Source organism: Grammomys surdaster, unplaced genomic scaffold (assembly GCF_004785775.1).
Source record: "Grammomys surdaster isolate TR1022 unplaced genomic scaffold, NIH_TR_1.0 125750, whole genome shotgun sequence".
Classification (NCBI taxonomy): Eukaryota; Metazoa; Chordata; class Mammalia; order Rodentia; family Muridae; genus Grammomys; species Grammomys surdaster.
The window spans coordinates 2,684,725-2,702,728 of record NW_021620582.1 but is presented as its reverse complement, the minus strand read 5'-3'; the positions used below and the strand labels follow the sequence as shown (position 1 = coordinate 2,702,728).

Sequence of the window (18,004 nt, the reverse complement as noted above, 5' to 3'; positions counted from 1 at the left end):
ATATATAATATATAGTATCATATATATACATATAGCTGTGTGTACGGAAGGGAGACTACTAAAGGCATTTGAGCAGTAACACATGATTTGTTGAAGAATAGCATGTGCTAATGTTGACACTGGATGAAAGATGACAGTGAAGCTTGAATCATGAAGAGAAACAGGCTAAGCATTTGTCCAGGCTAGAAAGGAGGTGGAGGCCTGAACTAAAACTGGTCTCACAAAGTTGCTGTGCTATGAGAAGCAGGAAATTTTAGTGGTGGAAGCAACTGGCTTGTTGGACCTTTTTATCACTGATAAATAAGAATCTAGTGAGCCTCATAAGTCACAATGAAGTATGAAAGGCAGCCCGGCCCCATGCTGGCGATGAACAGTTATTCCAACTGTATTCTCTGTCTCCACCTTCCAGATCTTCCCAGAGTCCTGCTGTGTGCTGAGCAGGTTTCTGCTTAGAAGTCTTCCTTGGGATGGCCATTCCAGGATTCTGCTAAAATGCCTGTTGTAAAGCAATGGAACCAAGGGAGGGGTGTGGCTCAGTGATAGAACACTTGCCCAGTGGGCACAAAGCCCTCAGTTTGATCCCCAGCACCAGGTCAAAGAGAAGAAAGAAAGAAAATATTAGTAATTCAGAAATATCTGGCTCCTCTTGGAAAGTTCCATTGAGATGAGAATTGCAAGACTGTCCAACAGTTAAGTACCACGACACACCAGATAAATTGTTCTCAATAGACAGGATATAGAAACAGACCAAAAAAAAATCCATTCTGTCAAGCATTGTAATATACACATGCAATCACAGCATTTAGAAGCTAAGACAGGAGAAAAACCACAAGTTTCGGACCAGCCTGGACTACATAGTAAGCTCCAGGCTAACCTAGGATATAGAGACTCTAAAACAGAACATTTGAAGATAACCAAGCACTGTTCAGCATAGATCAGAAAACCGTGTTGGCTGAGGCTGGAAAATGTTCTCATGGTCCTTCTGATAAAACTATAGGTTAATATAGCCACAGTATAGAATAAGCAGGAAGAAATCCAACAGAAAAACCAGGCCTGGTAGCGCACACCTCTAATCCCAGCACGCAAGAGGCAGAGAGGCAGGAGATCTCTGAGTTCAAGGCCAGCCTGGTCTATATAGAAATTTCCAGGATATCCAGGGCTACCTAGAGAGACTCTGTATAAAACAAAGAAAGAAAGAAAGAAAGAAAGAAAGAAAGAAAGAAAGAAAGAAAGACCGAAAGAAATATGATGGCAATGTGGATCCTATCATGAAGGGATCAGCTCCGCCCCCAAGGTAGTGGGAAGACACTGAAGGCTTTCAAAGCAGAGAAGTGACATTATCAGAACAGCAGTTAAAGGAATTTGCTGCAAATGGGTGGCCCTTGGGAGATAGGCCAGGGGCAAGGAAACTGATTCTATCGTAGTTACAGGAATCTCAGTTAGAAATGTCTAAAAGTGACTCAGTGATTGGTGTAGAGAGAAGTTACTGTATTTGGTGTTTAGAAAATAAATTGCCAGCACCGCTAAGCATGGCGGCACAGGTCTTTGAAATCAGCACTCAGGAGGCAGGGGTGGGCTGAACTTTTTGAGTTCAAGGTTTACCTGGTTTACATCGCTAGTTCCAGGTCGAGCAGGACTAGATAGTGAGCCGCTGTCTAAGAAAATGCAAAGAGGATTGCCAGGACTGGGTGAAAGAGTTAATGAGGGCGCATTGTTATTTTAATGGGGATATATGTAAATATATTAAGGATGACACTAGATCTTATTTTAATGTCTTCACGCTGCTGTGGGTAGTTGGATTCCATCCCTGTCACCCTTCCACTGTCAAGAGCCATTTCCAGGGCTTGAAGAAGATATCCCCTGTGCCTTTGGACTTTATGACTCCAGGACCAGAATAAATGCTTAGTGACACTTCCCTTTCCCATCAGGCCTTGGGGTGTTGCTTTTTTCCTGTTGTACTGGAATTGAGGGCCTCTTGGTCACATTCGCCATATGTGTCTAGCAGGGACTCAGTCTTGATCTCCAATAAAAAGAACAACTACTGGCACAGGGCTTTATATCTGAAATATCATAGTAAGCAATTACATATGTCATAGAGAGCTTGGTGGCCATGTTCCCTAGGGACTTCTTGGAGCCACTGGTTTAGGTCCCACCAGTCCTCTGGCCAGGCTGTGGCTCTCCACTGGCCTCCAGAGAAGTAAATCTTTCTAGTTTCACTGTGCTTGGGTTCTACCTCCGTTAGCATCTCTTGTAGCCTCCAGAATTCTTATCACTCTCAGACTGGAGTTTTGCTAAAGCTCCCATCCTGACAACTGTGAAGTGAAGACACCCCTTACTCGCTTGTGCCAGCATAGAAGCTTGGCCTCTTCTGCCTTTCTATTTCCACTCTCAAGGATCACTCTGTTTTTCCCAGGGGAACCCATAGATGTAGTTCGTGAAATCATCTATCTGCTAGTCTGCTGAACTCTGAAGGATTAACGTTATATGCCGCATTTACATCACATGGCAGAGAGCATGAACTCAGAGGGCTTACAGGATTATGAGGGTGAGGCCTTACTGGTACTGAATGAAAGAAGGCACCAGATTAGTTTCTTTGACAAGTTTGAGTACTAGCTGCCCTCACAGTTGGGTTATAACTGAACCATGTGGGGAACCTACAGCTGAAGGGTTAGAAATTTCACTTCTAGCAGACTAACAGTAAGAAGAGCCAGGAGAGCAGCTCGGCTAGTTCTAGGGCTTTGTGCTCCAAGAACAAGAACTTGGCTAACCACAAAGTAGACGATGTAAATGATATGGCTGAATAAGATTGAGCCTTGAGAAAAAACCTATACTTCCCCATGATTATTCCTCGAACCCTGTCATATGCTGAGTAATGGGATGACAATTTCCCCATGGTTGTTCTCTGAACCCGGGCACTTTCCACAGTTACCCCTCCCCACTCCCCCTGGGTTGTAGTTTTTTCCTTTAAATACCCTACTCTCCCCAAGCTGGGGGTCGAGCTCCTTTGCCCCTGCATGGGTTATGGGGTCTCGGCCTCAGCGTGCTGATTGAAATATACCTCTTACTGTTGCAACAAGTTTGGTGTCTCAGTCCTTTGAGTGGCCAGATTGAGGAAGGACCTTCTCGGGGTCTTTCATTTGGTTCCCCAGTCTTTCACATCAAGTTTACAGATCTTGGTGAACACCGAGTCCATGAACCTCTAATCTGAGAACCTACCAGCCCTCCTAGGATGCACATCCACTCCCCCAAGACTGAATTTGATACAGAGTCAGTCAAACTCTGCTGGGCAGACCTAACAGAAGTAGCCCTTAACCTTGCTCTGTGTCTAGGGCTTCAGCTCTGAGATCTGGGGAATGAGACAAGAAACTTCAGACTCAGTTGGAAAGGTATAGACTAGGATTAAAATGAGGCTCCGTGCCCATGGCGTGGCTTGGTATTCCTGCTCTCTGAGCATCTTCAGTTTATCTCTTCTCTATTACCCAGCCCAGCTCAGAGCCATGTTTAGCCAGTACTGAAGAAAGAAAGTACTCAGCTCTTGGAAAACGCTGAGCTAGGTATTCAGACTTCTTGGCTAAACTAAGTACTAAGTGGTGATTCAGCAGGAACTGCAGGTCCAGCATCTGGCCCTGGAGAGAAAAGGATATGAAGGAAGGGGAAGGGAGGAGGAGGTGGCACAGCAGGAGCTCAAAGTGTCCAGGAGAAGCTGTGCCAGGCATGACCTCCAGAAACACTGGCCGGCCAGCTAACTGCCCTCCTCTGAGGGCTTGTCCTTGAAGCAGAGAGGAAACGCTCAAAGAACCTCTTCCTATAAAAGGGAGTTCTGAGGTTTCAAAATTATCATCAAGATGAAAGGGACCGAGGAAGGAACATATACTCGGCTATGGTGGGCAAGATCTATTTCAAAACCAAACCACTACTGTATACTTCATAGCAGTTCTCAGGATCAAAGCGTCATTTATGAAGAAAGGCCGCTTTGATTGTTGGTTGCCGTCGCTCTGGTTTGATGCTTTGTTTTCTGAAGTCAGGTTATTTACATCTATAACTTCCTGCCGTCATGTTCTATCACATGTTCAACAATGCCAACGTTTGTTGTAGGTAGGCAGGGTGCCTGAGGACTTTATAATGTGACTCCTCACCCCAGTGTGAGAACTGTCTCTGGGTGATGGCGATTACTTGTATTCCCAACACTGGGGAGGCAGATGAAGGAGGATTAGGAGTTCCCAGCCAGACTTAGCCACACAGTGAGTTCAAGGCCTGCATCAGCTCCATGAGATCCTGCCTTAAAAAACAAACAAACCATTTCACTGGAGACTATTCTGGGATGGGAGCTAATTCAGCTTTCCATTCCTACCCTGTACTCACCCATCCACCTAAACCTCTTTGAGGAGGAACAGATGGTCAGGCCTACAGCTTTCTTGCCAGATCCGGACCTTATCTCAGCCTCAGGTTGTGTGCCTTAGAACTCAAAGCACTATTTTCTCTGCCTATCAGTGCTATTGGCAGCCAGCAGCAGCTACCTCCTAGATCTGGAAAGGGATGAGGTTAGACATGCCCCGTGTTTCTGTGATTAGAAACTCGTGCCCAGTTCCTCCTTTGAGTAGTAGAGGTGGCCAAGGAACCCAGTCCAGCCTATCAGAGTGCTGAGTGTGGCCACACCCTCTCCGGCCACTGGGCCAGTAGCCCAGCAGCCTCGTAGGCACCCTGTGGGGCTGTGCACACGGGCATCACCTTGGCCTTCTGCTGTGGCTCCAGAGCCACAGAAGCAGGGGATATTGACTAGAGCATAGCAGAGAAGTGCATGCCCCAGCCTAAGGTGAGAGCATGACCCCGGCCTTTCTGGCAAGCCACTCACCCTGGCCAGGTGGAAGCTATAGCTGGTTCAGAGGGCTGGGTGCTCCATCCCAGAGAGGTGCTTGTTTTGAAGTTCTGGAGTGGAACAGGGTGTTCTGGTTCCTACAGAATGGCGTCACGGCTTCCCCATTTCAGCAGCTGTCTGCTTATTGCTTTTCATCTTTCTTTTCTCTGTCCTGGCCTCCCCCCACCCCACCCCCCGCTCCGTCTCTCTCTCTCTCTCTCTCTCTCTCTCTCTCTCTCTCTCTCTCTCTCTGTCTCTCTCTCTCTCTCTCTCTCTCTCTCTCTCTCTGAATCTCTCCCCCTTGCCTCCTACACTGTTGCTCATATTCTTTCTTTCTTCCTTCTCCATCTGTCTTTATTGACTCTGGTACACCCACACACCTTCCACCACAACCTTTCCCTTCCTTCTTTCCTTCCTTCCTTCCTTCCTTCCTTCCTTCCTCCCTCCCTCCCTCCCTCCCTACTTCCTTCCTTCCTTCCTTCCTTCCTTCCTTCCTTCCTTCCTTCCTTTAAGACAAGGTCTCTTTATATAACTTTAGCTAGCCTGGAATTCAGTGTGTAAATTCACTTCCCTATAGAGATGAGAAGAGAAGCCTACTTCTGGCAATGTTAAACATAAATAAGCTTTTCCAAGATGCCTCCAGACCAGTCCTGACCAAGAAAGTCTGATGGAGCCAGGGATGATGGCACAGAACTGTAACCATGGAACTCTTAAGACTGAAGTAAGTTTGAAGCCAACCTAGACTACACAGTAAGACCCTACTTAAAAAAAAGATGTCTCACTGAGTGAAGTGCTGGCTGCATAAACATGAGGACATGAGTTCCCATCAGCACAGCACTCGCTTCAAAAGCCAGAGGTAGACAGCACACACCTGTAGTCCCAGCACTGGAGACAAAGACAGGAGCATCCGTGGGCCTGCTGGCTGGCTACTCTAGCCAGTTGGTGAGAGATTCTATATTTCTATATGACAAACAGATGGGAAGCAATAAAGACATCTACCTGATGTTGGCTCCCAGCCTTCACGTGCATGCATGGTTTTACACATGTATGCATATGCATGGTCTCCCACGTCTCTGTGACACACACACACACACACACACACACACACACACACACACACACACATATATATATATATATATATATATATATATATATATATAGAGAGAGAGAGAGAGAGAGAGAGAGAGAGAGAGAGAGAGAGAGAGAGAGAGAGACCAGCTGTGGTAGGGCACACCTGTTATCTCTGCACTTGGGAGATGCAGGAAACCCTGTCTCAAAACGCATACATACACACAAAGATGCAAATGGGCTTTCCCAAGCTCAGAGGGAACATGAGGGTGTGACATGAGTGAGGAAGGGCTGCTGAGGAGCAGCCTTGTGGGCCTCTGCTTTGCCACACTGGCCGTCAGCATGCTAATTCCTGCTGCTCGGAGTGCCACCTGGACTAGGGCCAGGCCAGTGTCGTCGGGTGACAGACTTAGTTCCAAGTGGTGCTACAGCACATCATGAGTACCTCCAGCAGGAGCTGAGGAGGTGAGTGGCCCGAAAGGAGTGGTTAATATATGTTGTAATGCCAAGGCTGGCCTTTGGCCAAGGGGGGGGGGGGGCTAGAATAGGGGAGGGGCATTCTAGCATGCTTTTGCCACTAAATAGCTAGGACCTTATTTACATCTATAAATGGGGTTCTTGATCTCTTAAGGCCATTCTTAGGAGGCTAGAAATATGCATCTGAGAAGTAGGGCACAGGCCTACGTATCTTTCTCTGGAGTAAAGCACTGGCTATACATGTGGCTCGTTTATCTTAAAGCAAGCAGTCTAGCCCCCTCTCCAAATATCCTTATCCCCATTCACACCTGTCAGGCCAGGATGGAGAGGTTCATGACTGTTTGGCAGGATGAAGATGGCTTGAGGAAAAAGTTCATGACTTAGCCGGGCGGTGGTGGCGTACGCCTTTAATCCCAGCACTTAAGAGGCAGAGGCAGGTGGATTTCTGATTTAGAGAGTTAGAGTTCGAGGCCAGCCTGGTCTACAGAGTGAGTTCCAGGACAGCCAGGACTACACAGAGAAACCCTGTCTCGGAAACATGACTTCCTGAGAATGGTGCAGAATGACTCTTTCCTCAACAAGAAGCCAGAATCCCATATGCAGAGGCACGCACACTTGAAAATCGTTTCCTATTCTGTGTGGGGATGGCCTGTATTTCATGAGCTTTCTTCTGGGAAGGAAGAGACGCCACCCCAGACACACCCCGATCTGCCCAGCATTGCAGGCACTCACCTGACCTTTGTTCCCCCTTGCAGAAAACAGGTGCCCCCGGGGCAGCACAGTGGAGCCTGTGAAAAGCCTCCCAAATTCTCCGTGCAGACTTCTCTGTCCTCCATTCAGTGAGCTTTAGCACCAATTGAGTGCCTCCATTTTCGAAGGAAACCACCAGTGATCACTAAATATATATATATATATATATATATATATATATATATATATATATATACATATATATATAAAAACTTCACACACAATGTGCTCCAGGAGCTCAATGGCTACTGACTAGCAAGGTCGTTAATGGCTGTGGTTCAACTCATGGCTTCTCTACTGGCCCTGAAGAGGTCAGCTTTCTGTGGAGGCATTCCCTCTTAACAGCTGGAAGCACCTGGCTCATAAGAACTAGTCATTTGTTTTATGGTTTTTCCATTTCTGGAGGCTGAGGCACAGTTGACCATCTTGGCTTCTGGCCCAGTCATGCTCAGTAGCTCCACAGTCCCTGCTCCATCCGAAGGCCTCTGATCCCACATTTCTAGACAGCTTGGGTTTCAGAATCCCAGAGTTGGCGATTTGTAGAGGACTATCATGAAAAAGAGGATCTCAATTGGAGATTGAGGAGAAACAGGAATAGCGGGAGAAGAGTTGGGAATACAGGGAGTATCAGAAGTCTGTCAAATAAAGCAACTGTGCATAATGTGGCCTGGTGTATGATAGGACCTCTTTTTTAAAAAAAAAATGAGTGTATGCGTGTGTACATTTATTCATGGATCCATCTTACTGACCTGATACAACCTCTTTAAAACCCATCACTTGAGGCTGGAGAGATAGCGCCTGGGTTAGATTCCTAGTAAGGCAGCCCAGAGCTTCTTGTACCACCCCCTTTCCCAGATGTATAGATTGGCTTCTGGTTGCTCTGCCAGCATGATTCTGAGAAAAATCATGCCCTGCCAGGCTTAATTTCTTTTTTTCTTTTTTTTTTTTTTTTTGTTTTTTCAAGACAGGGTTTCTCTGTATAGTCCTGGCTGTCCTGGAACTCACTCTGTAGACCAGGCTGGCCTCGAACTCAGAAATCCGCCTGCCTCTGCCTCCCAAGTGCTGGGATTCAGGCTTCATTTTCAGTGGAGATTAAACACAGGATTTTGTATATGGGGGGCAAGTGTTCTGCCATGAACTACAGTCTCAGCTTTCCTTAATTTTTGAGATAGGATCTTACTAAGTTGCCCAAGCTAGCCTTGAAGCCATACTCATAGTACACACAGGCTTTGAACTTGCATCCCCCTGCCTCGGTCTCCTAAGAAGCTGGAATTACAGACCTGTACCACCGAGTCTGGCTCATGTTCTCTTTTCGAGTTTATGTTTATAAACTCAGGAATGTTTGTAATCATATTTTTAATTAACCACCTAAAGTCTTAGACAGCAACAAACAGATTACAAGATACCTTCCTAGGATGCAATGGCCAGTTTCTAGACACAGAGAGGGAGGGGTAGAGAGGTTAACTGACGTGCCTGGGCGTCCTGCTAGCAGTGACTAAGGGAGGGGTACCGTGCTGTGAGTACTTCAAGTTTCAAAGGCCTATCAGAGTTAAACCTGCCAAGTCCCTCTGAGGAAACATTCCTATCACCTTCCCTCCAAGTTACTAATACCCACCCCTTAATACTACATCACTCCATACACCAGCCATTTTGAGTTCTGCTCAGGAGGTATCCCCTCAACTGACTCCCAAAACTCACCCGCTCTTCCTCTGATGAGGGGTAAGAGTAGTAGACATAGCCCTGACTGTATGATCTGAGAACGCCCTAATGCATATTTAAAACATTCTAAATGAAGATTTGTTTAAACTACTGATCATTGGTGTTTTTTTTTCAAATGGTCTCGAGAGATGAATTTTAAATTGCCTCTTGTATGTGTAGTTTCTAGTCTATAACTGACCCCATGCACTACCATGATCCTTGCCTGCCCTTAAGCTCAGGTGTCTTTCCACCTACTGGATTTAGCCTAGAGAAATCACAGAATGGGTTCCATCAGAGTATGTCTAGTGTCTATGACAACACGGTAGTATGCTGTATAACCTCTTTCTAACTCTGGCTTGAGGAATGACTTGAGGAACTCAGCTACAGGCTCTTGAGATCCTCTCTTGAGCCTTTGTTTGCTTGCTATTTTCCTCAGAACTGAAGGTTGAGCCCAGAGGCTCACACAGGCAAAGCAGCATTCTACCCTTAAGCCCCAGCCCCAGCCTTTTGACTTCCACTCTTAACTTCTCTTATGACCCTTGATTATAGCTTTGGGTTAATAAAATAAGGAGACCAACAAAACAACAGAGGCAAGCCCGGCATGGAGGTACACATGGGTAACACCAGCACTTAGGAGATGGAGGCAAGGTGAATCCGGAGTTCAAATTCGTCCTCAGCTACATAGAAAGTTGGAGGCCAGCCAAGGATATATGAAGCCCCGTCTCCTAGACAGACAAGCAAGGGGACAAAGAACAAAGGAATCATGGCTATGGACATCCTGGCATCCAGCACCCTCTTGCCTTGATAGAAGTTGGACCTGGGTTTTTGGTTTTGGTTTTGTTGTTTTGTTTTGAGGGTAGGGTTGTCCATGTGGACATGAAGCTGATTGGAATATAGACAGACTTTTGAGTAGTCCCTGGGATTAAATCAGTGGTTCTCAACATGTGGGTCATAACCTTTTTGGGAGTCAGAAATGCCCCTTTCTCTGGGGTCACCTAAGACCATCAAAAAACACAGATATTTATATTACAACTCATAACAGTAGCACAATTACAGTTATGAAGTAACCACAAAAATAATTTTGTGGTTGGGGGAAGGGAGGCTCACCACTACAGGAGGAAGTGGATTAAAGGATCACAGCATTAGGAAGGTTGAGAACCACTGACTTAGATAGAGAAGGAACATTGTCTCCTTTGCTTTGCATTTCTTTAAAGAAGAGGGAAGCTTCTATTGTCCACAGCAGGACAGTTGCTCAGGGAGGAAGAAAAGGGGTGATGCTTTAGTTGGGAGGTCTCAGCTAGGTTGGGCAACCAGAAATGTTGACATGTCATCTTGCAGTATGGAACTAGGTCACCTATACTGGCACAGTGGTGACCTCACCTTCACTAGCCCACTTCTAGAGAGCTGAGCTCCTCCTGCAGGACTCTGGAGTCCCGGCATGTTGCCCTGCTGCTCTTCTTAGTGTTGGTGTTTTGGTGCTGATGATTGCCCTGGGACACGTGATGGGTTCATACTCCACCACTGAGCCCCACCCCAGCTCCACCCAGTCGCTCTTTAAACACTTTTCTCTTTGAAGACAGGTCCTCCTTTCTGCTCTTTCTGTACAATGTCTGTCCCTGTATTCCATTTTTACTGCTGTTGTGTCAAATTACCACAATTTTAGTGGCTTATAACTCACAAGTTGTCCTCTTGGAGGTCAGAGGTCCTAAACTCAAGTGTCAGCAAGGCTGTGTGTCTCCCGGGACTGCACAGAGAGTTGTTTATTTGCCTTTTCTGGTTTCTAGGGTCCCCTGCATTCCTTGGCTCATGGACCCTCTGTCTTCAGAGTCAACAACAGCATCTTCAACTCTCTGTCCTACCCTTCCTTCCTTTTCTCCTTCTCTCCCTAGTCCCATCTCTCTCACATTTCCTTCCTCAATCCTCTTGTGTGGCTCTTGTCTCTCTCTTGTTAGGACTCTTATGATTACATGTGGGCATATTCAGATCATCCAAAAGAAGCTCCATCTCTCCAGATCCTTAACTGAATCACATTGACAAAGTTCCTTTTCAGGATTTACAAATCCTAAGGCTCAGAATGTCGGCACCTTTTGGACGGCCATAATTCTGACTCCCTAAGAAGAGTCTGATGATGCCTCTTCAACGCAAAGGAAGTGAAGGGGAGGCTTCTATGCTACCTAAGGATCAGAATTTGAGGGTCAAGTTTGACTCAGCACACGTTCTCTTTTGGGAACAAGAATTTCCAAGCTCCCTCCATACTGGGCATGCAGGTTGGCAGGTGGAGTCAGGAACACTGAATCTTTCCACACCTAGATGTTGGAAAATTAAGTACCAGCCCCTAACATCTATGTATGTTTGAGTGCATGTGTGCATGTGTGTGTGTGTGTGTGTGTGTGTGTACACATGAGCATGTGTGTGCATGTCAGGGAAGGGGACATATACTAGGTTGCATATGAAGGAGCTCAGAGGATAACTTAGAGCAACTGATTCTCCCCTTCTACCATGTGGGTCCTAGGGATGGAACTCAGGTCATCAGAATCCACAGCAAGCACCTTTATCCCCCGAGCCATCTTGTTGACCATGGTTGCTTTCTAGTTTTGGTTTGTTTTTCTTAACAGCACTAGGAATTGAACTTAGGACCTCATGAACGTTAGTCAAGCACTCTTCTGCTGAGCTATACTCCTCTCACACACTCTCACTCACATTCTCCCTTCCCCCTCACTTCCTCCCTCCCTCTGTCCCTATCAAACAGGATTTTGATATGTGGCCCAAGCTGGCCATTCAAGACTCACCAGCTCAGAAGGTCTTCTTGATTGTGGTCTTTCCATTAATTTTCTTTTTCTAATTTTTAACTGAGGAAACAAAACAAGAAAGAAAGAGAGAGAGAGAGAGAGAGAGAGAGAGAGAGAGAGAGAGAGACCCAAGAGAATCATATAAGCTTGGAGTTCCACAGAGCTTTAGAAACCACTGACCACTAGGAATAGGTTACTATGGACAAGAACTCAAGTTTTTCATTACTTTTTCTAGCTAGACCAAAGCTATAAAGTTCACTTGATGGGGCCCCTTCCACAAGATGCCCTGGGCTGGGCTGGGCCCAGTATGCACTCTCTGATACCCATGCTAGCTCTGCTCTCAACACATCATTTTGTGGTCACCATTTTTGTTTCTTTTGGGTTTGGAGGAGAGGTGTTAAGGGGGGAGTTAAACAAGGTCTCTGTAGTTCAGGCTAGCCTAGAATTCAATAAGCAGCCAAGGATGACCTCAAAGTCATGTCTGCCCCCTAGCTTCAGTCTCCTGAGTGCTGGGATTACAGGCATGTACCACTATGCCTAGCTTCCAACTCACTCTCATACCAGAGATCCTGGCCTCAGTAGAGCCTGTGTAGATGGGTGATGGGTGGGTAGAAACCTTTATGTTTTGAGTTATAGTGCCAGTGGTCCCTCCTGAGTTAGTGAGTCTTGAGTGGCCAGCTTGAGCCACTTATCAAGGTCCTGTTTGAGAGGAACAGAGGGAAGGAGGAAGTTAGGGACAGTGTGGCTTTCCTAAGTCACTAGATTCTGGGCATGCAGAAGAAGTCAGGGTCTAGCTGTGCAGACAGGCAGAGAGAGAGCATAGTCATTGGCTGCAGAAAAGGGTGCTGGGTGTTGGATGGGCAGGAGCAGGCTTCCTGCACGCAGAAGGCCTTGGCAAACACCCAGCAAGTATTGCCTTCACTCTCTGACCTTTCCTCTCTGCTTGGAGGCTCAGGTTTCAGCTGCTGTGAGGGAAGCTGTTTTGCTGTACCAGGAGACTCAAAGTACCCTCTCTTCTCTCAGTCACATGCTGTGATGGCCCAACAGAAGGGTGAAGGGTAAGACTTGGGCCTGTAGCATTGTTCTGCTGAGACTGGGGGGGGGGGGGGGCACAGGTCATCTGCTCAGCCCTAGCTTCCTCTCAGCTTGTCTCACTCCTCAAAGATCTCTCTGGCAATGAAAGGTTAAATATTAGTCAAGGTCTGAGATCTCATGAAGTTTGGAGGTAACAGAAGACATCAACAAGACTACATGATAGAACACCTGCCCTCTGGTCACCTCAGTCACCCTGAGTTTTGTAAAGAGGATTTGATGTTTTCTAGCCCAGCACACAGGGAAGGAGCTAGGTTCTCCCTCTTGTGGCTCTGTCCCACTCTGCCTTTGGTTTCCTCAAGTCCTTTCTTGTTATCTCTCCACCCTGCCCTCACCTCCCCTTGGTGGAGATGGTTTTGTTCATGGAGGTAGGGTTGGGGGGTCGAGACTCAAGCCCTTGCTTTCTAATCCTTACCCATGCCTGAGCCATGTGGGTTTGTCATGTGGGTTCTGTCTTCTAGTCTTCTTTTTATAATTTACCCTTTACTCATCGCTGCCATTTCTTCCTGGATCTCTGGGTATAGGACACCTGGCCCTGTACCCAGCGTGTGTCTCAGGGCCCTGGGGAGAAGACGAGGTCACTGCCAAGTTGTTTAGTGACTTGGGTTGGATTATCACCAGGCACGTGACCCTAAAGTCCTTATTGAATTGAGTAAGATAACTAAATGCGTATTTATCAAGATCTCTGTCCATCTGGAACATTCTAGTATTTACAAAATGTTCTCCCTGTTCAGGCACTTAAAATCCCTCTTCCAGCAACATGTTTTGATTCCTCTGCTATGATAGCGGTTTGGCTAATCACTTTTGCATGGGGAATCAGGAGTTTCTACTCTCAAAAGTCAAACTTCCCGTTACTCTTTCCACTCTGTGAAAACAGCTAGGGATTGTCTCCACAGTTAATGAAATTCTAAGGGAACAGGGGAGAGTGGTGTGCACTGTGGAGTGCAGACTGAAACTGCAGAACTAATGGACTATGGCATGTTCTTCCATTATTAAATATTTGTTGTGCTTCTGCTATTAGTAGGCACCGATGATATGGTTGGGAGCTAAAGGCATGAGAAGAAAAAAGAAAGAAGAAATTTTTAATATAAATATATAAGAATATATATATTTTTAAAAGATTGGATTTTAATGTACAGCCCTGGTTAACCCAGTACTTGATATGTACACTAGGGTAGTCTTGAACTCAGAGCAGTCCACCTGCCTTAGGTAACTTGAATGTGAACAGGTATCACAATGAGGTATAAGCAAAACGGTCTGAGACTGTTCCAAGGACAAACTTTGTACCTGGTCTATAAAATGTGACTGATAAAGCTTCCCTCGCAGGCAAATTTCTGGGAATCAATAAAATTACAAAGCTTCGTGGAACAGGTAGGTCTGGAAAGGTGGGAAGAGTTTGCCAGTGCAGAGCAATGCAGGGAAGAGGATCGCAGAGAGCTGGTAATGCAGGACCTTCCTGCCCTGAAGACATGTCCTCAGGGTCCAGGGAGGTTGGGAAACACTTGGAAAACAGGAGTCCATTTAAGGATAAGGTGTTGCTGTAACTTAGCCATTCAAGTGGAGTTAGAGCCCATGGGAGGTGTGAAAGATAGAGGCAGTTGGTGCTTTTATGGTGTTGTGTGTCCCCTTTGAGCACTAGAGAGTATCCTGATCACTGTTTCAGGAAAAGGAAAGTCAAGCAAAAATTTCCCCCTTTGTTCTCAAGTACTTCGTAAGATTCATGCTTTTAAGATTCATGCTTTTTGGGGGCTGGAGAGATGGCTCAGTGGTTAAGAGCACTGACTGCTTTTCTAGAGGTCCTGAGTTCAAATCCCAGCAACCACATGGTGGCTCACAACCATCTGTAATGAGATTTGATGCCCTCTTCTGGTGTGTCTGAAGACAGCTACAGTGTACTCATATAAATGAAATAAATAAATCTTTAAAAAAAAAAAAAAAAAGATTCATGCTTTTTGCCAGGCATGGTTGTGCACACTTTTAAACCCAGCACTCTGGAGGCAGAGGCAGGCAGGTATCTGTAAATTCAAGGCTAGCCTGATCTACATAGTGAATTCTAGTCTAAAAACAAGAACAAACAAAAATTAAATAATGCAAAAAAGAAAGAGAGAGAGAAAGAGGGAGAGAAAGAGAGAGAGGGAGAGAGAGAGAGAGAAAGTTCTTGCAAGCCATAGCTCCCGAAAGTTGTCTAGACAGTAGCTGTGAAGCCCACCTAGCATTAGGTCTCTGTACACTTGGCCAGCCAGGCAGATTTCACATTGTTGAAAGTGCTGTGACTCCCAGGTAAGGGAGCAGAGCTGGAGGCACCCCCACCCGGTCCCACCAAGAACATAGACAAGTAGCTGGCGAGCAGGCAGGCACCTGAGAACTTACTGTCCTTCATCACTGAAAAACACACAACACTTCCTGCTAAAACTAAATGTGTGTTTATGTGTGCATATGTCCAGAATCCTATCCCTGGTTATTTACTCACAAGAAATAAAAACTCTACTCAAAGACTTGGAGGGATGCTGAGGTTACTCAAGAGATAGCTCAGCAGGTCCAGCTCTTGCCACACAAACCAGATGACTGGAGTTCAGTCCTCAGAGCTGGAAGGGGAGAACCAATCCTCAGAGCTGTCCTCTGACCTCTGCACATGGCACATGACGTGGGGCCATGTCCCACACATAGAATAGTAATAAAAGAAAGGGTTTTTTTTTCATTTTGATTTTTTAAAGAAAAAAAACCAAACAGGCTATGCAGACTGGGGTGGCCTTGAATTCAAAGAGATCTCCTCTGCCTCTGATTCCCAAACGCTGGGATTGAAGGGGTGCACTACCACACCTGGCTAAAATAAAGTTTTTTTTTTTAATTAATAAGATATAAGGGCTGAAGAAATGGCTCAGCAGCTAGCATTTGCTTCTTTTCCAGAGGAGCAAGGTTTGGTTCCTGACCACCTCTGGGTAGTTCGAAACCACCTTAAAATCATTCCGGGAGACCTCATGGCTTTAATCTGGTCTACAGAAATACCCACACACCAATAACATAGACACACATAGATGGACACATACACATAAACTTAAATCAAAATAATAAAAAGGATTTAGAGGCAAATGTCTTGTTGTTGTTGTTGTTGTGTTGTTGTGAGGAGCTTGCAGTGGCACCTCTGACTCTCAGCTGCTCTTACTAAGGATGCTCCCCACCTTGAAAAACCATCTGAAAAGATGGTTGACTTTTCTGAGGCCTCTCTTCCAAGTGTAAGGGACATGAATGAGGGAGCTCAGGGAAACCATTCTCCAAATGATGAACACGTCCCCCACTTCCACCAGACCAGGTCTCCAGATAAGTATGATCACCTTCTTCATGAGAAGAAGTTCTTCATGAGAAGCCAGGGCCAGAAGTGCATTATCTTCCCTTATCTAAGAATGATGGAGAAACTATACCAAAAAATCTGAATCTTCTGGAAACTTTAAAGCCTTTTTGCCCCATGATACATTGTCTTTTTAGGGGCATCACTGGAGAAGAGGAAAGCTGCATTTCAGAAATATTGTTGTAATGGTTTTTAAGCCCTTTAACTGTGATTACTGGTGCTATTTTGAGGAAAGAGGACAACCTTGACACATTGTATACAAGTCTTAGAGCTCTCAGACTTCTATTTTCATGTGTTAACATTTTCATCACAGTATGGGGAAATGTCTCAACCTTTTGTCTCTACTGCTTTCTAATTTTTAGTCAGAAAGATGATAGATCCCGAAAATTTGCCTTTCTGATTGGTTAAAATTCTATTCTTCTATATATATTTTAAAAATGAATATTTTCTACAATTTTCCAGCTCTTTGAAAGTTTGAGGGTGTTGGAGAGGTTGTTCATTGATAGAGTTTGGGTTTTTGAGGCAGGGTGTTATAGTATAGTCTAGGCTAGACCAGAATTCATTGTGTGACCCATGCTGACCTTGAAGTCTCAGCAATTCTTATGCATCATCTGCTGTTGGGATTGCAGGCCTGGACCCCATACTGAGATTCTTTGTATGTATCTAGATGTATAATAACCCCAAACTGGCAGGACCTGCATATCCATCAGAAAGGAAAAGGAAGGCTTGTATCTGTATAATGGAATGAGTAGTATCTAACCATGAAACCCAACTGTTAATATGTAACAAAATACATAGATCTGAAAGCATTGTGTTTCGTGGAAGAAGGCAGATCCAAAAGCCTGTAATTCTATTTGTGTGACATTTTGAAGAAGACACAATTTATAGGAACAAAAATCAAATTAGTGGTTACCAGTAACAGGGGTAGAGGATGCATGGGTACAAAGGAGCAGAACACAGAGGCACGGTTCTTTAGAATGTCAGGAATATCAGTGATGATTAACAGTTCATCTGCCAAATCTCATCAAAATGTGCTCTTTTAAAAGGTGAGCTTTGACGTGGATGGGGTGGCACTAGCCTGTGATTCAGACCCTTCAAGAGGAAGCTGAGGCAGGAGACAAAGGGTTTTGTTGTTGTTCCTTGTTGCTTTAAGGTGAATTTTATACTTTAATAAACCTAAGTGACAGGGGTCGCTAACCCTCTGTTGCCCCAGAACCAGCTTCAGAAGGGCAATATCCAAGATTATACTCGAGACTCAGAGCTCACCATGAAGCGATAGTAACTGGAATCCTAAGTCCATTCTGTACCCTGATGACGAATAAGGCTCCTGAGTCAGTGCCCACACTTCCCTGCTTAGTCCTGGCCTCTAGCCCTGGACAGGGAATGAGTGCTCTGATCAAGCTCTAATTTGGGGCATGTAATCCCCATTGTAACCTATTAACCGAGCCAAAGTTTCTGGTCACTGGGGCTGTGTGTGTGAGATTGGGAAGCCGGAACAGTGTGCTCTGGGCAGCAGGTGTCCTGCAGCGTCTGAGAGCCTCTCTGGTACTGTCATTTCAGTGCTGCTCACATGGGTCAACTGCTCCAGTGTCCGATGGGCCACCCGGGTTCAAGATATCTTCACAGCTGGGAAGCTCCTGGCCCTGGCTCTGATCATCATCATGGGTGTTGTGCAGATATGCAAAGGTAAATGTGGGAACCACAGGGCTCCCCACAACTTTCCATCCCTTGCATGGACTCATCCTGAGATTCCTGAGTAGTGACTTTGACTGGCTTCTGTTGTTCACTTGTTTGACAAAGGGAATGAGATGATGCTTTCCTCAGGATTAGCGATGTCCACCTCCATTCCCATAGACCACTCTGCAAACATCCGTCTCTCTATACTTTCTTCAGAACTAATACAGCTAAGCGAGGACCCCGGATGTC

At 45.7% G+C, this 18,004-nt stretch overlaps 1 protein-coding gene across 2 annotated transcripts in view; it reads left to right on the top strand.

Moving 5' to 3' along the window:
• Positions 1-18,004, top strand: part of Slc7a8 (solute carrier family 7 member 8) — a 58,758-nt gene that overhangs the window by 25,581 nt on the left and 15,173 nt on the right. Inside the window, exon 4 of one of the 2 annotated variants that reach the window (XM_028788546.1) lies at positions 17,639-17,764. In XM_028788546.1, the coding sequence (XP_028644379.1) occupies positions 17,639-17,764 (126 nt within the window). Of the gene's footprint in view, positions 1-17,638; positions 17,765-18,004 lie in introns of those variants that run through there. The other variant, XM_028788547.1, reaches the window with a different exon arrangement.